At 34.8% G+C, this 26,343-nt stretch overlaps 1 protein-coding gene across 2 annotated transcripts in view; it reads left to right on the forward strand.

Annotated features, from left to right (window-relative positions):
• Window positions 1-26,343, forward strand: part of Smarcc1 (SWI/SNF related BAF chromatin remodeling complex subunit C1) — a 150,631-nt gene that overhangs the window by 69,244 nt on the left and 55,044 nt on the right. For both annotated transcript variants that reach the window (XM_005332938.5, XM_013361850.4), the window contains exons 13-20: window positions 3,581-3,618; window positions 7,100-7,221; window positions 8,767-8,838; window positions 11,391-11,504; window positions 12,291-12,444; window positions 13,703-13,816; window positions 19,723-19,782; window positions 25,894-26,152. In XM_005332938.5, coding sequence (XP_005332995.2) covers window positions 3,581-3,618; window positions 7,100-7,221; window positions 8,767-8,838; window positions 11,391-11,504; window positions 12,291-12,444; window positions 13,703-13,816; window positions 19,723-19,782; window positions 25,894-26,152 — 933 coding nt within the window. The remainder of the gene's footprint in view (window positions 1-3,580; window positions 3,619-7,099; window positions 7,222-8,766; window positions 8,839-11,390; window positions 11,505-12,290; window positions 12,445-13,702; window positions 13,817-19,722; window positions 19,783-25,893; window positions 26,153-26,343) is intronic.

Consider the following 26,343-nt stretch of genomic DNA (forward strand, 5'->3'; position numbering starts at 1 on the left):
GTCCATATAAAGAAGACAAGGGAGAGAACATTTTATTTAGTATTATCATTTAGAAGCAGTTGAAAAGGGTTTCCCTCTTCTTTTTTTTTTTTATGTTTATTTTTTAGTTGTAGGTGTTATGTGGTGCTGAGGATTCAACCCAGTGAGTGCCTCACGCTTATTAGGCTAGCACTCTACCTCTGAGCCACTACCCCAGCCCTCCTACTTTTGTTTTATCACAAGTATATTTCTATTGGGTACCAAGACTACCTAAGTGACAGAAACTTGTCAAAATAAATTATATTTTTTGACTGGAGAGAGATCATTAAGTCATACTACCACTATTTCTTAAGAAGTTGGTTATCCTATGATTTACAAACATGTAGTAGACAAAATTTTAGTTTTTGGCAATGTTACCTAGATTTTTATGTTAATCACTTGCTAGGAAAAATATAGTTTCTTCATAGAGCTTTGGCTCCTTTTGGTAATTGGTATCATCATGTTTTACATCCTGAATCCCCTCAACCTGTTAGCAGATATTTGTTCATAACTTATATCTCCAACAACAGTGTCCATTTTTTTTAATATTTATTTTTTTAGTTGTAGTTGGACACAGTACCTTTATTCCATTCATTTATTTTTATGTGGTGCTGAGGATCAAACTCAGGGCCCCACGCATGCTAGGCGAGCGCTTTACCTCTGAGCCACAATCCCAGCCCAACAGTATCCATTTTTGTGATTCCTGATTACTTGCCAGGTATCATTCTACATGTTTGCACTTGAGTATTAAACGACATTAACCTTGTTTTATTGATCAAGTAGAGATTTCAGAGATTCAGTAAATAATCTTCAACTATTTTGCTATTAAGTGGCAGAGTCCATATTTGAGTCCTGGTCTGTTTATTGCCAGTGCTTTATAGCCTTACACTCTGCTATTGTGTAAGTGCTTTTCTCATTTTTTTATTCATGTTCATGTTCTTTCAATTTTGTGCAGTCTCCACTGAAAGCCCTTTGACCTGACTGGTTCCCTCCTTTGACCTCACTGCTAACTTGCCAGCTTCAGTGTCGCCTTTTCAGAGAGGCTTCCCTTTAAAAAAAAAGAAAAAAAATATATATATGCATTATATGTTTTTAGTTGTAGATGGACACAATATATTTTTATGTTCTGCTGAAAATCAAACCCAGTGCCTCACCCGTGTGAGGCAAGTGCTCTACCACTCAACCCCAGCCCGAGGTTTCCCTTTTTTACTTGATCTGAAGAGGACACCAACCCAAACCCTCTTAAGCATATTTCTTTATATTTATCATCTGTGTAGAATTTTTTAACATCTAAGATTTTTATTCTATCCCATTAGTGGGATGTAAAGTTCATAAAGGCTGGTGTCTTTTCTGATTTATGACTGTGTTCTTAGTATTTGGATAGTAGCTAACAAAACAACAGGCATCCTAGATATTAAATATTTGAGTGCGTCTCTTACTGCATGTTAAAATACTACTTATGTTTTTGGTAAGGATTGGTAACCCCTTTCTTTTTCTTTTTTTCTCTTCTTTTTGGGGGGTGTGCTGGGGATTGAACTCAGGGCCTTGGGCTTGGGAGACAGCACTCTACCAACTGAGCTATACCCCCAGCCCCAGTAAACAAATGTTTTAGGCACTCTGTGCTATTTGGACTCAATCACAACAACTTTGCCATTTTAGCTCAAAAATAACCATGGAGTCATGTAAACAAATCTTCATGCCATATTATGATGAAATTTTTGAATACTGAAATTTTAATTTCATTTACTTTTTATGTATCTCAAAGTATTATTCTTTTTATTTTCTACCAATTAAGAGTATACAAACTGTATTTTACTCATAGATGTGTTGAGAGTCTCCAAAATGACCCCCTGGGATTTGGCATGTGATTGTACTCACAGCTAACATTCATGATAGGTGCATGGGTAGAGTAAACACAAGTGGAGTCTTGGTGCAGGTTTCTTCATGTTCTTCCTCACACTAGAGTCATGAAGTGCACTCCTCCCACAGCAGTGAACTTGCAGCAACATATATGTAGTGTTTTAGCCTGAGGATGTCTATTAGACAATTCACACTCAAGGTTTTATTGGGGAGGTGGATGTGACAGGTACCCTCTCCTAGTTGATACCAAAATTCCTTACTTTAAAAGGACAGCCAATGTATTGCATAGCTTTTCATCACTATGACAAAATACATGGGGAAATCAACTTAAAGGAGGAAAGATATATTTTAGCTCATGGTTTCAGAGATTGAAGTCACCTGTCTGTATTACCATGGCCTATGGTGAGGTAGAGTAGCGTATTGATGAGGGATGATGGGGAGAGCTGGACATCTCATAATGGATGAGAAGCAGGCAGAAGGGGGATGGGGAGAAGATTGGGGACAATGTATAGTTCCCAATGGCACATACTCAAGGACCCAGTCCCTTGAACTAGGCCACTCCCTCCTACATTTCTTCCATCTTTCCATAATGCCATCAGTTATGAATCTATGAGAGGATTAATATATTAATGAGATAAGATACCTCATGATCAAATCACTTCCCCCAAATCCCTATCTCTGAACATTGATGCATTAGGAATCAAGCCTTTAATACATGAGCCTTTGGGCAGCACTTTATTTACAAACCAAAATAGCAAATATTCAAAAATTAACCATATTATTATTTTCATAAACATTTTAAGCATAGCAAGCTAACTTTTCACATCTGTTAACCCGTTCACTAGGACTATTCAAAGAGTCAGATTCCATATAAAAACAGGCATTTGACTGCATGTCACCAGTGAACTCTGGTTTTCCCAGCCCCTGTGCTTTTGAATATTTTGTTTCTTTTGTTTCGTTTTTTGGTAATTGCTTTTCAAATAACAGATAATGGGGAATATTTTTTTAGAGAATATGTGAGTGAAAGAATTACTTTTCCATATTCTTTTTGAACTTCATAATGCTTTTGTCCTACCAGGGGACCATATTACTTATATATATTTTTTTAAAAAACTAAAGCATTGAATATAATTATTTGTGCAGAAACCTCACTACATTGGCACTTTTGCTTTTCACTGTAGGAATCAACTGCCTATTTTAAATTTTAGATGAGCTTTCTCTTGTTCTTTTGTAAGACCAGCATTTAGGTCCTGGGTCCTATATCCTCGAAAGGCATTAACTTTCTACCAGTACTTTGAAAGCGATTCCTTATCTCTTCTTCTTCTTTTTTTTTTTAACACATCATTTACCCATTTCCTCTAGAATTCAAAATAATATACTGTTTTCACCAGTCCTTATGAGAGAGAGTCCAAGTCAAATCCCATGCCCATATTATTAACAAGATCACCACTATGATATTTTTAGCTCAGTTAGTAATTAATTATAAACTTTTCATTGTGTTTTTTTTTTTATTTCCTATATTTTGGAATTTCTAACACCTCTCTGCTTCTTTGTAAAATTACAATTTACCTAATTATTTGGGGGTGATTTTACTGTGCTTGCTTTTGTCTGTCCTGTATAAGTTTTTAGACTGTAAAGATTCCAGATAATCCAAACAGCATTTATCTGTTTTTAAAATAATTTACATATTTTGATTTTGCAGATGAACAAGATGAAGAAACAATGACAACAGGAGGAAAGGTAAAAATTATTTAGGCCTGTTGAGAGGATTTTCTTTAACTGTTCTGTGTACTGAGTAGAAATACTGGATTGGAAGTTGGAAATGTCCATAGAAATCTTTTACTTTGAGACTCTTATTTTGTTTTTTGGTACCAGGGATTAACTAGGGGCACTCAACTACTGAGCCACATCTCCAGCCCTATTTTGTATTTAATTTAGAGACAGGGCATCACTGAATTGCTTAGCGTCTTGCTGTTGCAGAGGCTGGCTTTGAACTCTTGATCCTCCTGTGCTGCCAGGGTTACAAGCGTGCACCACATGTATACCCGGCTTAATATAGATTTTTTTAATTTTCTTTTTTTTTTTTTTTGAGATGGAGTCTCACTGTGGTGCCCATGCTGGTCTCAAACTCCTGGGCTCAAGTGATCCTCTTACCTCTGTCTCCCAAAGTAACCGGGACTTCAGGCACATGGCACCACACCACCAAGATGAATTCCCTTTTAAATAGTCCTCCAGAATAGTTGTCTTCATTGGTCCCAGAATTTTATTGAGAAGAATCTTATATCTTCCTAGGTAATGTCCCTTGGTTTAGTTCTATTTTCATGCTCCCTTGGTTGCAAGTGATAATCAGAAAAGACCATACTATTTCAGATGTTATATAACAATGAGGATGAGTAGGGACCTTGCCTTGATTTTTCTGTTTTCTTTTGGTGTGGCTAATGAAGACTTTGAATTATGCTCTTGGCCTCACAGTTACCTACTTCCTATTTCATCAGTTCTGTGAAGACATATGAATCATCTCGTTGGAAGGTGTTGGATTTAGGCAGGGTTTAATTTTTTCTTCAGTAAATGACCCATTGTTTCAGTCAGGCTATCATGCTTAACTTTGTTAAAAGTGTAATTAACCCCAAATGCTCTTGAAATAACTTTCTTAATTTGCTGAAAATATTTCTTTTTTTCCAATTTCCATCGAAACCCCATTCTGATGTTTAACATTGTTTTATATACATACAAGGGATGAACAGAGTCATGGAGACTTCTAATGAAAGTATTTCAACAAATTCTTTACCTGTATTATTGTTATTTTTTCCTTTAAAATTAAACTTCATTATTCCAAAGCTACCTTAATAATGAATATTATATTTTGAAAAGATGTTAGTATACAGAGTAAAAGGAAGAAAATAGAAAGTTAAAGGCACTTGTGAGATTTTCTTTTATGCCAAAGGTAAGAGTTTTGAATCCATGTACAAATCATAATGCTACATAATGTAAATTTAAGAATTTCTCTAATACCCTGCCCCACAGTATCATTCTGCCTTTTGTGTCACAATTGAGAGAGATCTTTGAAACATAAACTGTTGTCTTTTATTACTTGCATTGCCAGCCCCTTCCTGGTTTTTCTGAATAAAGTAAATTTTTTTGTTTCCTGGTTGATTTATAAAACCTACACCTCAAAAATACATTAAAACCAACTTGAAACAAAAACACATTAACCCTCACAGTTTTTTTTGCTTGTAGCTTCCCTGATTTGGGGTAAGGAACTTTGTCATGAGTATTACCAGATTGTTTTCTTCAGCATCATTTAAGTAACAATTTTAGAGTTCTTGTTGTTTTTTTGCTTTCTTTTTTCATTGATCTTAAGGGAATTGTCTTAAGTTTATAGGAAGTTATACTAGATTTTCATCTCATATATTATTATACAGGAAATTAAGTTGAATTAACTTAAAAGTATTAACAGTGGAACCATCGTCAAAGAATACAGATTCAAAATCAGTCTAGTTTCTTTCTTTTCTTTCTTTTTTTCTTTTTTATTCTGCACTTGAGATTGATCCCCAAGGGCACTCTTAAAACTGAGCTACATATGCAGCCCCTTTTATTTCTTATTTTGATATAGGATTTAAAAATTTTGCCCAGTCTGACCTCAATCTTGCAGTCCTTCCTGCATCAGACTCCCAAGTTGGTGGCATTATAGGTGTGGACCCCATGCCCAGCTATGTAGTTTCTTAATAGAAAATGACTTCATAAGGTTAAAAATAATAAAAGTACCCAAATGAAATATGATAGATTGAACCGTATAAAAGTGAATGACTTTGTGACTGTCAAAAAGCTTATTTCTTTTAGTAGTCCTTTAGTTTTCTTGATAAAAATTTTTAGTTTTATTTATTTATTTTTTCTAAGAGAGAGTGAGAGGAAGGAGAGAGAGAATTTTTAATATTTATTTTTTTTTAGTTCTCGGAGGACACGATATCTTTGTTGGTATGTGGTGCTGAGGATCGAACCTGGGCACGCATGCCAGGCGAGTGCGCTACCGCTTGAGCCACATCTCCAGCCCAAATTTTTAGTTTTAAATTAGTTATGAAGAATCAGAGACTTTTAAAAATGTTTTATAACATGTTGGTCTAGATTCTTTAGACATTTTAATATTATGCAATAGCAAAAAAAAAGGAGGCAGGGATTAAAATACACTTCTAAGATATAATGTATAATATGGAATATATAATCAGGTTTAGATTTGAAAGAGAAGTCTGTATAGAAAATTTCTGGGATACGTGTATCCATTTAGATATAAACAGTATATTACAAGTGTTATTTTAAAATAATTACTATTATTGTTCACTGATATCTTCACACCTGTATTTTGACCTAAAGGAGTGATTTTGAAATTATTTGGGAGTCAGTTTTGGGGGAGGTTTACTTGCAATACCTCTGATAAAAAAAATCAGATAAAATGTTAAGTAGTAAGTAGTAAACAGAGTGATATAAACCTCTATGGACTGTCTTGACTTATATTCTGTATATGGCTTAATAGTGTTGTGTATCTTGGTTGACAAGAAAGTAGTATCTGCTAATAAGTGAGATAGTTCACATAGGGCTTCTTAGATACTTAACTGCTCAGAGTCTGTAGAACAGGCTGTCCCATTGTCACTTGTTAGTATTCTTCTCCTCATAATAATGTCAGAACTAGTAATTTATATTTGTGAACTGGGATTAAATAAAACTGAAGAGTAAAAAAGAAGCTGTTGTGAAAAGAGATTTAATTAATTTGAGCTTTGTGAATTCTTCATTATAGAGACACCCTTTCTTCATTCAACTTGCTAATTAATCTTGTTATGAGGTACTTAATTTTATGAGTCCATTCCCTAATTGTAAAAAGGAGGGATGAAATCTGCTCTTTCAGCTACCCACTTTGTACCTTAAAAATTGAATTTTTATATTTGAAACTTGTTTCCTGTTTTTTTTGAGAGAGAGAGAATTTTTTTAATATTTATTTTTTAATTCTCGGCGGACACAACATCTTTGTTGGTATGTGGTGCTGAGGATCGAACCCGGGCCGCACGCCTGCCAGGCGAGTGCGCTACCACTTGAGCCACATCCCCAGCCCCTGTTTCCTGTTTTTTTAAAAATCAAATCAACTAGCTTCATTATCTTTGAACTAATATCAAAAGAATGATGTGTTAATCTGTCTAGTTCTGTCTTTTGAACTTTAGCTTCTTTTCTATAGGAAGATGAAGATCCTGGCAAAGGTGATCAGAGTCGGTCAGTTGACCCTGGTGAAGATAATGTGACAGAGCAGACTAATCACATTATTATTCCCAGCTATGCATCATGGTTTGATTATAACTGGTAAGTGTGCCACATCCATGGTACTGAGGAAACTTTCCTTGAAATCAGGTTGGAGAGTCAGTCCCACATCAGGAATTGCTGTCACATTGGATGAAGGGAGATGGAAAGTGATTTTAATCTTTTTTTTTTTTTTTTTAAGAGAAAGTGAGAGGGGGACAGAGAGAGAGAATTTTAACATTTATTTATTTTTTCTTAGTTCTTGGCGGACACAACATCTTTGTTGGTATGTGGTGCTGCTGAGGATTGAACCTGGGCCGCACGCATGCTAGGCGAGCGCGCCACTGCTTGAGCCACATCCCCAGCCCCGATTTTAATCTTTAAAAAGTGTTTTTTAAAACAATTTAGAGGTGAAAATTATAATACAGGGTTGTAAAATGTTGTAAGCTTTAACATAAGTCATCTAGATTCAGCTATAATACACAGGAAAATATTTAATTATGTTTGTGATTTTAAAATGTTAATTATATAAACCAAAAACTGTTCTCACTACCATATAGAGCTTTGTTTTAATAGGAAATATTTTAAATGTAGAAGTCTTTTTCAGTATGAACTCTGGTATGAAAAAAAAAGTCTTGAGAAAACAGACCTCTTTGGGACCATGGTTGGAAATAACTAAAGCCCTAGATATTGTATTTATTGATTGTTTAAGAGTTATCTCTATTTCATATTGGGCTGCCTTTTAAAGATTTTTATTTTTAAATATTTAAATATGAATACTCTGGTTTCTCTTCAGATCGTATAAATCTTTCCCCTTTAATAAATATTTAAGTACGAGAATTTATTCCTCCAAATAGATGTTAACATTTTTAAGTAGTTTCTAATATGAAGGTTATGCAGTTACTTCAGTGATGCTCAGTTACTCAGATCTTGGGTGTTAGTTTAGACATTTTTATCCTGTTCTTAATGATTATTGTCTTATTCTTAAGGATAGATGCAATTTTTAATACATCTTTCTAGCCTCTATATAGACTTAAAAGATAATTTGAAGAATAGAGAGCCAGGGGCAGTCTCATACACCTTTAGTTCCAGTTACTTGAAGTCGCAACACAATATTGTGAGTTCAAGGCCAGCCTTACTTAGTGTGAACTTACTTAGTGTGAACTATCTCCAAAAAAAAAGTTGGAGGGAGGGACAGGGGATTTAGCTAAATGCTTGGTGTGCTTGCTTAGTTTGTGCAAAGCACTGGGCTCAATCACCAGTACCAACATGGGGGGAGAAATACAGTACATGGTTCACTTGAGCTTTAGTTTTGTCCAAAATCATGGTTGTTCTCAAATATTTAGACTTTGCTGCGTGCCTTAAAAACCAAGTGAATGCTATTCCAAATGCTCTGGATAGTTAGGAGCTGTAATGAAATACATATGTACCTTTTCTTTGAGAATCAAAGGGGAAGCTTTCTTTGTTTGTTTTAGTCTGTTAATACAAAAATGTTTGTACAGAGTAATTAATTTTGCCAACCAGGGCTTAGTTTTACTTTGAAAATTAAACATAGCTCAAATTTCAAGATTTCATTCTTCTTCAATCCTCTTCCCCCCCCCCTTTCAGTATTCATGTGATTGAACGGCGTGCTCTTCCTGAATTTTTCAATGGAAAAAACAAATCCAAGACTCCAGAAATGTAAGCCAGTGTTTTAGAAAACTTTTCTATTTGGGTGTTCATGACAGGGATTCTTAAATATGCTTCTGAGTTTGCTATTGTTGGGATTTGGAAGTTTGCAGATACTTCTCAATCTACTCTGAAACAGTTCATGTATCATCTGCACAGCATTCCTTACTTATTTCAATGGAAAGTATATTTAAGTTTTTTTTGCATAAACCTTGAACTACATGCACATCACCTCTTGTAGTTTAAAAGAGTGAATTCGGTAAAGAGTGTTTAGTTCATGTTCTTATTACATTTCCCAACTTTGGTTTGCATGTGTGTTATAGATTATACATATTCATGTATTAAAAAACCCAAGAGAAAATGGAATATTTTTCCTCTTCCTAATAATCCATTACTAGTTAAAAGTATTTTAGCTGTGTTGATACAGCTACATATGAATTGATCTTGATTTTATAATGCATGTTTATAATTTTTTTTTTGGAAATAGAGAAACATAATGGCAGAAAAAGGTTTGCAAGGAAGTATTTTTATCTTTTCCTTACAATCTGCCAGCGTACACTTATGGAAATCCTTGTTACATCTCTCATACTGTAAATAACCTTTCATGTATTATCCTTATGGTATTAACCTGTTACCTATTATATATGTATAACTGCATAAACAGATGCTTAAATTTGAACTATTAAGGAAGAATTGACTTTTTTCTGATTTTTCACATAAAATCCATGATGGAATGCAGATAATTAATGACAAGCTTTTTTTTTTTTTTTTTTTTTTTTTTTTTTTTTTGGTGTGTGTGTGTGTGTGTGTTGCTGGGGATCAAACCCAGGGCCTTGTGCATGCAAGGCAGGCACTCTACCAACTGAGCTACATCCCCATCCCTGATAAGCATTTTCTTATGGTAGTTAATTCATGCTAGATTAAGATTCCAATTTTTATTTTATTTTTTGTGGTGCTGGGGATTGACCCAGGACCTTCTGCATGTAAGGCAAGCACTCTACCAAATGAGGTATATCCCCGGCCCCAAATTTCAATTTTTAATGTTAAATAAAATTTTAGCCTTTCCAAAATAATATTTAAGGAGTTACTTAAAACCAGAATCGCAGACTGGGCACAGGAATCCCTGATAGTGTTTTTGCACCTATTCTCTATTCTTTTTTTTCTCTCCCCTCCCCTCCCCTCCCCTCCCCTCCCCTCCCCCCTCCCCTCCCCCCCCCCCCGCTCTCGTTGTTGTTTTTCTCTTTAGTTATATATGACAGTAGAATTCATTTTGATAAAATTATTCTTGTGGGTGTACATAATGGTGGAATCCACTTAGGTAGTGGATTCTGCTTTCTTTCCTATTTTTGCACCTATTCTGACACGGTATTATTATTCCAAAGAATTTGCCCATTTTCAGCATTTGTAAATACTTAATGGTTTTTAGTAGCCTTCTCCTGAAAAGCTTTATTTTGCATTTTAGCCAATTTCACTTTGCAAATTAATCTTTTATTATTTGCATATTTACCTATTGCTTATTCAGGAGCTGTTTTGATCAGTGTACTCTCTTTCTCGTCTAATGTAGCTGACCTCAGGCTACCGAGGTCTTGTTTTACTTGTGTGCCAAGAATGATCGTAAGGTTTCAAACTCCTTTACAGTCTGTTTTTTTAAGTACTTTTGGTGGATATGCTTGGATACATTGCGGAATCTGCTGTGCCACTGAGTCTTTTTTTTTTTTTTTTAAACTTTTTTGTATGTTCTTGTCTTACCTCTGAATTTGGCTCCATGGGTTTTACTTGTTGCCTTCCTAGGTCTCCCTGGAACTGCTGCCATGGAAGTTATACAGTCATGTCAAATTGACATGTGGCTATAGAAAGATTGTAGAAATGAGTTGGAGCAGATGTTAGGAGCATAGATTCCACAGCCACTGTACTTCCTATGTTCATTCTGGCTCTTATGCTTCCAAGCCCAGTAGCCTAACATAGTTTTTAACCAGTCTGTGCTTATGTCTCATCTATAAATGGGATTTTAAAAGATCTTACTTTATTGAGGGATTTTGAGGATTAATTGAGTTACTATATGGAAAATGCTTAGAATAGGGCTTGGCACACCGTAAGTGCTAAGTTGATGGTAATAGGAGAGATGGCCTAAGAAATCATGTGTTATCGGTAGATTCTGCATGCATCCAAGGATTTATAAATCCCTTCTCCACCATGACCAAGTTTGCAGTTTTTATTTCACATTAACATCATCAAATCAATCTATTTTTTGTTGTACACTAGTAAATAATGACTTTGCTTAATAGGATTTCTGAGTTAACTGACAACTGTAAATACTCATTATCATTGTTGTTTGTTGCCTGCTGTCTTAATTTTTTGTTGTATACAATTGTGAAGAATCTGAAGAAGTTTGATTCTTTAAGTAACTATTTCTGAAAGAACTGCATGTCTGCCTTATGAATTTTGCCCTTGGGGATCTGAAAGGTGTAGTTCTGTGGTAAAACACTTGACTAGCACAAGAGAAGCCCTGGGTTCCTTCTCTAGTACAACTGGAAAAAAATTTGAATTTTGCCCATGTTTTTTAGATACTTGGCATATAGAAATTTTATGATTGACACATACCGTCTGAACCCCCAAGAGTATTTAACCAGCACTGCTTGTCGGAGGAACTTGACTGGAGATGTGTGTGCTGTGATGAGGTAAATTTCTTTGACTTCTTTTTAGATATTTCACAGCACGTGGTTACTGATACATTGCTTTTAATATTTTATTAAACTGGATGTTTTTTGTTAGTAATGTGTAAATCTTAATAATGTAAATCTAATAAACATGTGTTCAGTATTTTCAATACTGAGTTTTTTGGATTTTACAGTTTTTAATTTTAAAATCAAATCATAAAATTAGCAGAGATAAACAGTGAATTGCGTGGGAAGTGGATAGATTCTGTCTTAAATCTGTCTAAAGAAAAAAATACAAAGTGTGGATTTCCTTCTGTGAATTGAATCTATCCTTGAGTTTTTTCACTGTTGACCTCAGTAGCATTTGTTCTCGTTACTGTGATCAAAACTATTAAACTTTAGTTTATCATCGGTTTTGTGGATTTATATTAGCCACAACGTTTTGGATTTGTAGAAGTTATCACTCATGTAACAAATTGAATTTGTCTGGTACTTTGGTGGTATGAAGCCTGCAGAGAACATACTTACTTGCTTTCCTGTACTTTTTTCCCTATTTATTTATTTTTTCATTACAATTCTTAATACACCATTATACAATAATTTATCATATCTCTGTATATAAGGTATGTTGATACCAAATTCACTTCTTCATACTTCTATGTTTTTTTTAATTAGTTCTTTTCAGTTATACATGACAATAGAATATACTGTGGCATAATTATGTGTTTTGGATTTTAATGAGATGATGATGGTTGTAGAAATGAGGTTAATTCTCTAGATTTTAATTTTCGGAGCTTTATTCTTCAGGGTTCATGCCTTTTTAGAGCAGTGGGGGCTTGTTAATTATCAAGTTGATCCAGAAAGTCGACCCATGGCAATGGGACCTCCTCCTACTCCTCATTTCAATGTATTAGCTGATACTCCCTCTGGGCTTGTGCCTCTGCATCTTCGATCACCTCAGGTAAATTATTGCTAACTTCTCTTCAGACCTAGATGGCAACATCCACTGGAAGCATTCCTATTCAGGAGTAACCATTGTCTTAGAAAGTTATTTCTTAGCTGATAGCTTTTGGTTTCTGTGTCGAATGTGTTTTGTTTTGTTATTATAAATGTTCATCTGTTAATAATATGTAGTGTTTGCTGGGCATGGTGACATACACCTATAATCACAGTGACTCAGAAGGTTGATGCAGGTGGATCATCAAGTTTAAGGTCAATCTGGGCAACTTAGTAAGGCCCTGTGTCAGTATTTCAAAAAATTAAAAGGATGTCGCTCAGTGTTAGAATGTTACTGTGTTCAATCCCCAGTACCACCACCACCTCAAAAAATTTTAAAAAAGAAAAGAAAAAAAAAACCATTTAGTGTTTAAGATAATAATGTCACTAGTTACAAAACCAATTTGTCTTATTCTTTCAAATTATAGGTTTCCATTCATATTTATCCTTTATCCTTCTGCCATCACTAATAAGCAAATAACATAAAAACAACTTCTCTTTTATTCAACCTGTGTCCTAGTAATGTGAATAAAAAAATGTTCAAAAGTTGATCAAAGATTTGAAAAGTGGACATCCATACACATGTTGAAAATATTATTATTATTATTACACTAAACAAATTATAAGTAGTAATAAGATGGTATAATAAGAACATAAGCTACAAATTTCCCTCCAGTGTGAACTAGAGCATATTGAAAGAAAAATGTTGTCTTTTCAGGAATGAAATGGGGAAAAAAAGCATCAAAATTTTGAGGGTCTTGCTAAGTTGCTCAGACAGGCCTTGAACTTGCCATCCCTGTCCCTCAGTCTCCTGAAGTTTCTGGGATTACAGGTGGACACGACAGAGCCCAGTGAAAAATGCCAAAAAATGTTTCTTACATGTTGAGTTTTGTTACAAGTATAAGTGGAGATTTCAATGTTTGGGTCAGTTTTAATTTTTTTTTTTTTTAAGTCTTGGATAGACACAATAACTTTATTTAGTTTATTTATTTTTATGTGGTGGTAAGGGTTAAACCCAGTGCCTTACATGTGCAAAGCAAGCACTCCACCACTGAGCCACAACCCCAGCCCTTGGTCAGTTGTTTGTTTTGGTGTGTATGTGTGTGTATTGTTGTTTTTCACCAGGAGTGATATGAATGCCAGTATTAAGGATTCTTAAAAAACCTTTATCCCTTTTACTGCGAATAGGTAGTATAATAATATATCATTTATCTGACTCATAGGTACCTGCTGCTCAGCAGATGTTAAATTTTCCTGAGAAGAACAAGGAAAAACCAATTGATTTGCAGAACTTTGGTCTTCGTACTGACATCTACTCCAAGAAAACATTAGCAAAGGTAAGATATTGTTTTGTAAACACATCGAGACTACAGCCCAAAATGTACTCTATGTCCTTTTAAGATGCATTGTTTTCCATGGAAAGTAAAATCTGCCTATATGGAGGAAGGAAGTGAGCTTTCTATGGAAATTCGATGGCGTTTTATAAAACAACAAACACCCTTTTTTCCTATGGTTAGCAGATAGGTATTTTAAAATAACTATGAATAGTATACGTGGGGAAATGGAGAAGTTGAACAGAGAACTGAAATATATTTAAAGAATCATGAATATTCTAGAATTGAAAATTATACCTAAAATAAACACATTGGAAGACTTTAACAGGCAACTAGATACAGCAAAAGACATGTTAGTGAACTCAGACATGTTAGTAGATACTTTAGCTGAAATATACTAAAATAATAAGACACAAAGTGTGTGGTATAAAGAGAGGACAGGACAAAGAGAATAGAGTTCAAGAGATATTTAGTCAAAAGAATTAATATATTTCTTTAGACTCAGACAAAGAAAAAGAGTGGAGGAGGAGTGATTTCTAAAAATATGATGGCTAAAAATTTCCCGGAACTAATAAAAATGGATTAGATACTCACCAAACAGTTCCAAATTTGAATACTGAGAAAACCAGACCCAAATATATTTATTTATTTATTTATTTACTTACTTACTTACTTACTTACTTACTTATTCTTATGTGGTGCTGAGGATCGAACCCAGTGTGTCATAGGTGTGAAGCAAGCTTTCGTCCTCTGAGCTACAATTCTAGCCCCCAAATATATTAAATCTCTTAAAAACGTTATCTGAAAAAAAGCCAGTTATGGGTAGGAATGGAGGTAGAAATGGATATATTAAACTCAAAGGAATAATAAAAGGCTGAATTTTCAACAAAAGTGTTACAGTTAAGAACAAATAGAATAATATTTTAAAGTCATAAAAATACTGTCACTTTGAAATTCTGTATCCAGTAGAAATACCTTTTAATGGAAGATAGAGTAAAGCTGTTTGCAGTCTTTGAAGATCGTGGAGAACTTCAGTAGCTTACAGTGGAAGACCTAAAGGAGTTCTTCAGAATGAAGGGTAATAATCCCAGACAGAAGCATTTGACTCAAGGAAGGAGTAAGGAGAACAGAAAAGAGTAAATATGTTGTTAGATATAGAGTTTATGGCATGAAGAAATGGCAAAAAGTTGCTTGGAGGTTAAATTTAGTTAAATCAATGTGAATCTTACATTATTTGCAAACAAGAGGAAAATACTAAATTAAGATAAACTATAATTTGACTAAGCATTTTTGGGAATGGAATGCATCTACATAGAAGAGTGCCAGAAAAAGTCAACTTGTATATCAGTATAAAAAACATTTTTGGGGGGTTGAGGCTATAGCTCAGTGGCAGAGCACTTGCCTAGCTTGTGTGAGGCACTGGGTTCGATCCTTAGCACAACATATAAATGAACAAATAAAATAAAGGTATTCTGTCCATCTACAACTACCAAAAAAAAATTAAAACTTAAAAAAAGAAGACATTTTCCAGTTCTTTTTAGTTTTTAAGAATGATAAGGGATTATTTAAGCAAAAGTAATATTGTATATTGTCTATAACATATGGATGTTAGATTCCAAACAATTGGCATAAAGGATGGGAGGGAGAATAGACGCATACCTTTACATGTATTTAACCTTTACATGGAGTACTAAAATGGTATTTGAAATCACACTGTGGGGCTGGGGTTGTGACTCAGCGGTGGAGCGCTCGCCTCGCAAGTGCAAGACCCTGGGTTCGATCCTCAGCACCACATAAAAATAAATGAATATTGTTTCCAACTACAACTTAAAAAGTAAATTTAAAAAAACAAATTACAGTGTGATAAGTTATAAATGAGCATTATAAATCTTACTAAAACTCTTTAATAAAGTATAACAAGTAAGCAAGTAATGGAGGTAAATACACACACACACACACAAACTCCATAAGGAAGGGAGAGGGAGAATATAAGGAACTGATTAAAAGAGTAGAAGTCTAATAACAAGCTTGTATGTTTACATCTAACCCTCGCAATTATAATGATAATTTTTAAAAGTGATTTGGGGCTGAGGTTGTGGCTCATTGGTATAGTACTTGCCTGGCATGCACAAGACCCTGGATTCAATCCTCAGCACCACCCACAAAAAAGAAAAAAGTGATTTTTAATACTCAAAGAGCAGAAAATAGGGGCTGGGGATGTGACTCAAGTAGTAGCGTGCTCGCCTGGCAAGCATGAGACACGGTTTGATCCTCAGCACCTCCTAAAAATAAAATAAAGATATTGTGTCCACCTACAGCTAAAAAAATAAAATAAAGATAAAAGAGCAGAAATAGCTCAATTAGATTACCAAATCAGAATATGATGTGTTGTCCATAAGAAACCCACTTCAAATAAAAGATGTAGAGTAACAGTATAAGAAGTGAAGAAGATATCCCTTTGTAAAAACTAATCAAAGGAAAGCACAAGTCACTCTCTATAATATTGGTAAAAGTAGACCTCAGAAAGTTATTTTAACAGGTTTAATCAGATATTTCATAATGATAAAGGGATTAATCAAAAGGACATTCCATATATGTGCAACTAATTAAAGAGCACTGAAATACAGAAATCAAAAAGTTAGAAAACTGTAACGAGAAAAAGACACAATTATAGTTGGAGATTGCAATGTTCCTTTCTCAGTCATTGATAGAAGCAGTAGTTAGAAAATCATTAAGAATATAATAGACTGGGCTTGGGTTGTGGCTCAGTGGTAGAGCACTCACCTAGCATATGTGAGGCTCTCGGTTCAATCCTCAGCACCACATAAAAATAAATAAAGGTATCGTGTCCAACTACAACTAAAAAATAAATGTTTAAAAAAAAACATATGCCAGGCTGTGGTCGTGGCTCAGCGGTAGAGCGCTCGCCTAGCATGTGCAGGGCCCTGGATTCAATCCTCAGCACCACATAAAAATAAAATAAAGATATTGTGTCCAACTGCAACTAAAATAAATATATTAAATATATATAAAAGACTTACAACAATACTATCGAGCAGCATGACCCATTTGTTTGGTTTTTATAAAAGACTGCAAAAGAACTTTTCAAGTACCAGGGCACATTCACCAAATTGGACCCAATCCTGAGTGATCAAGTGAATCTCTGTACATTTAAAAGGATTGAAATCATATAGTGACATTAATGACATAAAATCATAACACATTGTACAATTTTATACATGTAAAATAAATGTAGTTGACTCCCGTCCATATCCCGCATGGGCGGTGGAAATAGGTTTCCTCTTAGGGGGGGATGGGCTGGCTTCGAAATAAAGGATAAAAAAATTAGTGGTGAAAAAACCACAGAACACAAAAAATAATTTTAAAAGTTGTGGCGGATGGACTAGTCAATCTTAGAGAACAAGCTTCCACACTGAAAAGAACAAAATGGAGCCCATGCTTGCTTTACTTATTTCAGGGAACATCAAAGGTTTTTCCATGGAATGTTCTTTGCCAAATAAGGTAGGAGGTGGGCTGTCCCATTTCCCAATGGGTTAAGCCCAACTCTGGAGCTACAGGAGGGGTCTTCCTAGTAGAACAGACATAGAAGTCATGTGCCTTGGGCAATCTAATGCACGGGGTATGGGGAGCAGAGGATAGTACCCAAGAATAAAAGTAAATCTCCATAGCTCTATACCAAGAGAAGACCCTCAAGTAATTCACGGGTGATTTCCCATAGTTTATGATAACAAAATAAAAACTAGAAACTCCAATCAGATAACTAATAAAGAAAGTTATGGAGTAAGGACTTGTTCTTGGAAGAGATGAATAAATTTGATAAATCTTCATCCACAGTGATAAGAAGAAAAAAGAAGACATAAAGTACTGATCATTAATGAAAGCGTAGGGCTGGGGTTGTGGCTCAGTGGTAGAGCACTTGCCAAGCATGTGTGAGGTACCAGGTTCTATCCTCAGCACCACATAAAAATAAATAAGTAAAATAAAGGAATTGTGTCCATCTACAACTAAAAATATTAAAAAGTATATATTAATACTGATGCTACATGTTAAAAAGACAATAGCTAATACCTCTGAGTGGCCTTATATCTAATATATCAATATATAGGTAAATGTGTTCCCCAGAACAAACTCTTGGCCTAGATTATTCCACAGATTTGAACCATACATTTAAGGAAATAAAAATACCAACATACATAAATTCTGAGGAAGTGGAAGTGGAATGATTTTTAAATTATATCTAAACATAGAGATATCCAGTTGCAAACATCTGTATACACACACAACCCACACACACACCCCTAATATATCTAGATATGTTGATAAATGAGTATAACAGAGAATAAACAAATGAATCTATAAGAATATTCATTTTAATTTTAATCAGTTAGCAAAACAGTATACATAACCAAAATGTATGAATAGTAAAATTTGGTTTTTGTTTAGATAGTATAGTATTACTTAAAAATTACCTACTTCTTCCTATAAAAATGTGGTTGAATCTCATTGACATAATATTGAAAAAGAATGCAGACCCCACAAACTACATATTATATGATTTCATTATTTTAAAATTCAGATCCAAGTAATCTAACCAATGGTAGGAGTGTTCAGAATACTGTATCCTCCTGAGGGTGGCTGTCAACTTGAGATTTCAAGGTGTATTTGGGGTTTTGAGTTGTATTATACAAGTTGTAGGTAAAGTTGTATCAAGCAGCACACTAAATATTTATTTGTGAGTGTGTGTTTGGTGTGTGTATTATAACTCAGTAAATCAAAAGAAAAAAATAAATCATGCAAAAGCCTCAATAAACATTTCATGGGCTCTGATGAGCCTACATGTGATCTTTCTTGAGTCATTGATTTTAAGAAGAGAAAGATTGACTTAAACCACCGAGAATGGACAAAGTCTGTGCTATACATTGTGCCAAAGATATGGGGAAATGTTTAGATCTTCCCTTTATTCTCTTGGCTCTGATATCTTCAGAATTTAGATTAAATTTAGATGAAATGAATTTTATTCTTCTTGGGCTCTAAATTGGATTGGTCACCTGATTCTGGTTTATTAAAAAGAACCTTTAGTTATTTTCTAACGTAATCCTCAGGGGATCTGAGCAATGTATTGTGAGTTACAGGTATATGTGTCTTTTCTTTTTCAAAACACCGTACTCTAGGTTTTTAATTCTACAATACTTAGATTAGTTCTTTTTGTTCTCTAGGACTATGTGTTTAGGCACATCCATGCGCCCCCACACACACCAAATGAAAAATATTTTAGAATGATATAGATTGAATACCCCAGTGACTCAACAAATCATAATTTGTTACCTGCAGTCTATGGCCCAAATGCCATGATTTGTAAACTATTTTTTAAAAAAAACAAACTATATTAAAGAGGTAATTTGTAATTTAATGAATTAGATTTTTTTTTAAAAAATCAAGGATGTTAAAAATGAGTTAAAATTAATTTGATGGGATTAGATTCATGAACCTATCAGTGTTTTATATATGTGTAACATCTTGGCTTGGAATCTTGGAAAAAGTTCTCTTTTCAAGTTATACTAAATAGTTGTTACATTAAATGTATACTAAATAGTTGTCAAATTTTGATATGTACTATAGTTACTGTGTCTTTATTGTCTACAAAAGGTCTTTCCAAGTATCAAAATAATAGAAATAATGTCCAAATCATTTATGAGTCCCTGATAGCAAGAATTTTTGAAATATGATGACCTTTTGTTGGAAGTTTAAGTTCTTAAAAGTATTTATTTGTTGAGGAACTTACATTGCATATTTGCATGTAACAATCCTGTGAACTTAAAAGAGAATCTTGCTTGTCTCCATCCATATTCATTTTTATGACCAAATCATTGTTGATTTTGCTTTTAAAGAGTAAAGGTGCTAGTGCTGGAAGAGAGTGGACAGAACAAGAGACCCTTCTACTCCTGGAGGTAAGCTGTCAGTGGACTCCCTTTATCCACCTAAGAGTGTGTACTAAGATTCTGACTAGCCTTTTAAATACACCTGTAGTGTTTAATTAAAATAGTTACCCTCAAGACTCAAATGGTTGACACAGTGCTTTTCCTTTGGACAGCCCTCATGCTTTGACAATGGATGTTTAGTCCTTCCACATACCTCCCACTTTTTATCACCAAATATTAAAAACACATATTTAGACAATTAGCTGTAATAAAATAAATAAAATCAATAATTTTTATTGTTTCATCAAGGAAATGTTTACTTTAAACTGGCTTAATTTTGAAGGTATGACAGTGAATGAAATGGCTAAGACAGTTTGTTCTTAGCTGTCACCATCTTGATTTGTGCTAAGATGCCACTACTACTTTTGTGCCATCAGTATACATGTCAACTTAATGAAAAAGTGATGTTCTAGTATTCTCATGAAAATTATTTGACCTCCCAGTCGAATTTGGTGCTTACTGGTTCCCTGGGCCTCATTTTAAGATGCAGTGGGCCTAGTGACATCTTGGTTTCTGTAGTGCTTTGATTTAGTTTCTCAAATTGTTCCAACAATTGAGATAGCTTTATAAGTTCTTATAAGTATTTATTTGTGAGGAACTTTAGTAGTGCACTAAAAATATTTCCTTTTTAAAAATTTGTTCTTTCTCGTTTATCCCTACCTTTATTTGTATATTTTTTTCTTTCTTTCCCCTGACCCCTCTTCATTTTCTGATCAAAATTCAAACACATTTCTTGTTATAAGCTGTTTGCTACTATTTTAATTTTTTCTTATCTGCAGTTGGTATCAGTGATATGCAGAGAGCTTCTTTTCTGACCTACTTTTATTTCAGAACTGTTTGGTCTAGGTGTATCTGCCATGGATGTTAATTTAAAAAGCGAGTGTTCTTGATACATGTAAGGGAATATAACTTGGTTTTGTATTACTGTTTTGGAATCTTTGGTCTCTGGGGAGAACTTTAATTCTACAAAAATCACTGGAAACAATATAATTTTTCTTGCAGCACATTGATGCTCAGAGTTTTCTCTTCTTCCATATGTAAGATTAATGGATAGTAAATACAGAGTGAGGAAAGTTTGACTGAGCTTCTGTTTATCCTAAACATACCCAAGAAAACCACAGTATCCTTAAACAATAGTACATTTTTTTCTCCTGCAGATGGAATCTGTGCTATAGTGGATTTTCTTTTAAACAGGAAATTGAGTCAACACACATTATCTTCCCTTAACATTGAGAAACAAAAGGCTTCCCAACAGCATTGTTTACCACTAACATTTTGCATTTATAAAATTTATTTACAGCAATTAATACCTCAAGAATATGAAATGATGAAAATTTTTAAATAAATTCATACCTAAGACAGATTTAAATTTCTCCCTAATAAATTGATAAATCTGGTAGTTTCATGTGGGTTTATTTCCCAGAGTGTATCATGTCATTCAGGTAGACAAATATATGATATAGGTAGCATTCCAGATATTTTTTACTATTCTTCAGACCACTCACTTTTTCAAAATAGTTTTTTAGTAAGGTTTTTTTTATCAAAGCACATTTCTTAAATGAATGCTGAAGGTTAAAATCTTTGATTATATTCACTTTCTTATTACAAATATTGAAAGCATAGTATCAGTTTTGCAGGTAACCAGAGTTGAATGTGTTCACTGGACAAAGAAGCACTTTACCTTATTTTTTATTTTTGAGACAGCATTTCACTGAGTGGCTTAAGGCCTTGCTAAATTGCTGGGGCTTGTCTTGAACTTGCCATTCATTTGCCTCAGCCTCCAGAATTGCTGGGATTACAGATGTGTGCCACAGCGCCTGACTGAAAAAAATCTTTGATTGTTAGAGATGAAGGATGAAATAAGCTTCCGTATTAGCCTTTAAAAAGTTGTAAGATCAAGATAATGAAGGTTTGCTTGAATAAAATTTGTCTCCACAATTTCTTTTTAGTCCACAACTGATTCCTCCTCATCATTTATAATTGCTACTTGGCTTGGAATTGACAAGACTTCAATTCGTGAGCTTATTGGCTCGCCCTTCTTTTAAATATTTATTTTTTAGTTGTAGTTGGACACAATGCCTGTATTTTATTTATTTTTATGTGGTTCTCGGGATCAAACCCAGGGCTCGCACATGCTAGGCGAGTGCTCTACCACAAACCAGCCCTGGTTCTCCCTTCTTAACTTTAGTCTTTATTCTTTGCTTTCTCAGGTTATCTATTTATTTTCTCTTAGATAATTAGTGGAAGTAAAACAAATTTTATATAAAAGTATTTGAATGCGTATCATGTAAAAAATGCATATCATGGGAACAGTTTCTCACCTTTTATTTTTTTGGTACTAGGAATTTAATCCAGGGGCACCTCACTACTGAGCTACATCACCAGCCCTTTTTTTATTTGTTTATTTTGAGACAGGGCCTCACAAAGATTCTGAGACTGGTCTCAAGTCTGCAATCTTCCTGCCTCAACCCCCTGAGTTGCTGGGATTACTGGTGTACACCACCACGCTGGGCTTCTCACTTTTTTTTTTTTTTTTTTTTTTAATGCTGATTAAATTATAGAAAAGATATTCAGTAAACTGGCTTTCTCATGTGTATACTTTTAACATACCTTTTTCATTGTCCCCTCTTTTTTTTTTCTTTAGAATATATATTTTTAGTTGTTGATGTATCTTTATTTTTTATTTATTTATATGTGGTGCTGAGGATTGAACCTAGTGCCTCACACATGCTAGGCAAGTGCTCTGCCATTGAGCCAAACCCAAGCCCCTATCCTTTCTTTTTCTTTCTCTTTTTTTTAAGTGGGTAGCAGTCTGTCACTGAGCTATATCACAGCTCTTTGTTTTAATTTTGAAATAAACTTTCCCAAATTTACCAAGACTAGCCTCAAACTTGCAATTCTTCTGCCTCATCTTCCTGAGTCTCTGATTGCAGGCATGCACCATCACACCCAGCTATACCTTTTGTTAATAAGCAACCAAGCAGATATTTTTTTTTTTTAAAGAGAGAGTGAGAGAGGAGAGAGAGAATTTTCAATATTTATTTTTTAGTTCTCAGCGGACACAACATCTTTGTTGGCATGTGGTGCTGAGGATCAAACCCGGGCCGCACAGCATGCCAGGAGAGCACGCTACTGCTTGAGCCACATCCCCAGCCCCCAAGCAAATATTTCATCCTGTGTAATTTTGAACTGCAGTACAGATGAATAGGTCTTCCGTTTTAGAACTTGTGTACAGGGAAAACATTTTTTTTCAATGCTTTTTTCCACGTGGCAGGCACGTACCACTGAGCTATACCCCCAGTGCAAGAAAGGCAGTTGTTTTTGTTTAATAAGATGCTGAGTATCAGGGCTGGAAGGGTAGCTCAGTGGTAGAGCACTTTCCTGCCTTATGGGAGGCCATATTCTGTCCCTAGTATAGCTGCAAAAAATGAAAAATAATACTTCTGTGAAAATAATATTGTTAATGTTCAAGTATCAGAAAAGTTCAATCCCTTTCCTTGTTTATTCCAATTTCTTGTGACAAAGTTCAGTGAATTTTATTAGGTACTGCGTTTTAGGAACTGTGACAGACACCACAGATAGAGATGACTAGGACACAGTGCCTACCATCAAAGAGTTCATAATCTAGCAGGTGAAATAAATAAAATACAACACTTGAATACAGTATTCCCAATTTTATTATAGGAGGTACACCCAGAGCACCAGACAAATACAAAAGAGCTGTTATGCAAATGGGCTGCATATATAAGATAAAATAAACAGCTTTCTGGGAATGGTATGGAAGTAGTTGTTCTAATACAAGGTGTTTCTACTATAGAATAAACTCTTATGCACAATACATAGGAATTGTTGTGGCGTCTGGGTATTCCTGGAACTTAAAGAAGAAAGAGTGAGATGGTAGACTCCTAGTGATAATTGGCTTTAACTTCACGAGATAATGATAAGCAGTAAAATTGTTTTAGGCAGGATAGAAAAAGTATTTTGGGGAAACATACTTCAGTTTAGCAATACAGAAAATGATGACTTAAAGTACAGAGAGAAAAGTTCCAAGAATCTAAGTATGAAGGCTTGATTCCGGAATAAATATCTAGTAAAAAACTTCTTTGTGTCACCCTATTTCCTTCCTGGCCAGTCTTTCACCTTTTTCCCTATTGAAGTCTTTTCTCCAATTTCCCCCTTTCATGTAATACTACAGTCAGTTTCCAGGCTGTGGCATTTTACTCTTTCTGATCCGTATGTTCTTTTAGATGCTAACTCTTGCTTAGATTTTGCATCTGGAAAGGTTCCCCAAATCCAGCTTTATTCTGGAGAAAAAAAAACTTTCACCAGGCACTGTGGTGCATACTTACAATCCTATCTACCTCAGGGGCTGAGGCAGGAAGATCCCAAGTTCTGACTCAGTCTTGGCAATTTAGCAAATTATCTCAGATATAGAAAGGGCTGGGAATGTACCTCAGTCATTGAGTGCCCTCAGTACTGCAAATAAAAATGAAAAAAGTTTGAACTTTTTCTTTTCTTTTCTTTTTTTTTTTTTTTTTGATTGGTTGAAGCAAAATGAATGAAGAAGTTTAACAAGTTCATTGGAAAAGGTTATGATAGAGCATGTTCTACCTGTAATTAGAAATTTGAGACAGTCCTAGTAGGTATGTTTTTTACTTCTAAGTAATTCCCTCTAGAACTACCTGAAGTCACTGAATATCCAAAGGAAACTCATAATTTCCCTAACTTTTCAAGGATTTAATGAGTAGAGCATTTGCTGATTTAGTTTTAGAATTGTCCTCTATCGAGCTGGGGATTTGGCTGAAGCGGTGCGGCCCGGGTTCAATCCTCAGCACCATATATAAACAGAGATGTTGTGTCCACCGAAAACTACGAAATAAATATTAAAATTCTCAAAACAAACAAAAAAAGATAGAATTGTCCTCTATCACTATAGTATGAATGAAAGCCTGGAGCAGCATTTGGAGCCTAGGCTTCTGAATTCACTGAGGCAAGTAAACATAAAGCAAACTATTGTAGAAAGCCAATCACACAGCTAATTAGACTTTGAAACTAAGGTTGTCATTCACAACTTTATTAACATTTGAGCCATACGATTGGGGGAAGTTGGGTTCCTGTGTGCAATATAGAACATTTCACAACATCCATGGCCTTTACTCAGTAGATACTAGTATAGTATTATCTCCCTATTTGCATCATCACAAATGTCTCCTAACATTTCCACATGTCTCCAAAAAGGTATAATTGTCTCCATTGAAAACCACAGCCCTAGTAGGGCTAGTGATATAGCTTGGTAGCAGAGCACTTGTTCAACATTCCAAAGGCCCCATCTGCAACCCTACCAAAAAGAAAAAGGAAAGAAAGATAGCCCTGAGAGAATAGAATAAGAGTAGTAAATCACTGCAGATTTTTTGTTTTAATTTTTATGCTGTATAGGAATTGAACCCAGGGCCTGCAGTCTAAATTTTGTGATGGGCCTGGAGTCATAGCGGAGGCCCGGGTTCTATCCTCAGCACCACATACAAACAAAGATGTTGTATCCGCCTAAAACTAAAAAAAAAAAAAAAAAATGAATGAGAGACGTAGCAAAAAAGATTCTTTAAAAAAAAAAAAGTTGTTTAAGGTCTTCCCAAATTGCTGAAGCTGGCCTAAAACAGACATTTGTATACATTATGAATTATATTATCAGTTTATCAATTTCTACATGAAAAGAGCTGGAAGCCAGGCGTGGTGTGCACACCTATAATCCCAGCTACTGACAAAGTTGAGGAAGGAAGATCACAAGAGTGAGACTAGCATCTGCAACTTTGTGAGACCACTGTCTCAAAATAAAAAATAAGAAGAGCTGACTTTGAATCCACAGTCCTCCTGCTTCAGCCTCCCACGCTGCAGGGATTACAGGCATGCACCACTGTGTTCAGCTCAAATTCACCTTTTTATGTATAACAAAAGCCATTTTTTTTTGTTGTTGTTCTTTTTTTTTTTTTTAATAGCTATCTAAAGAACAGTGACAGGCTTCTAATTTCATTACATATTATTCCTTGTTAAACCATATTAAAAGTCCTGTTTTTTCTATTTTAGGCCCTGGAGATGTATAAGGATGATTGGAACAAAGTGTCAGAACATGTCGGAAGTCGTACTCAGGATGAATGCATCCTCCACTTTTTGAGGCTTCCCATTGAGGACCCATACCTCGAAAATTCAGATGCTTCCCTTGGGCCTCTGGCCTATCAGCCAGTTCCTTTCAGTCAGTCGGGAAATCCAGTCATGAGTACTGTTGCTTTTTTGGCATCTGTGGTGGACCCACGTGTGGCATCTGCTGCAGCAAAAGCAGCTTTGGGTATGGACTCCCCCACCCCAATCCATCTGTCCAACAAAAAAACCTTAATTTTTATCAAATTTAAATATTACTAGCTGTTACATTAATTTCTATACATAATAAAAATCAGACATTATCCTTTAGAGACAACCATGTGCTTTGTAAAAAGTACTAAGACATGTTAAAGTGAGGTACTTTATAGCAGTTAGCAA

The sequence above is a fragment of the Ictidomys tridecemlineatus genome, chromosome 2 (assembly GCF_052094955.1).
Source record: "Ictidomys tridecemlineatus isolate mIctTri1 chromosome 2, mIctTri1.hap1, whole genome shotgun sequence".
NCBI classification, from domain to species: domain Eukaryota; kingdom Metazoa; phylum Chordata; class Mammalia; order Rodentia; family Sciuridae; genus Ictidomys; species Ictidomys tridecemlineatus.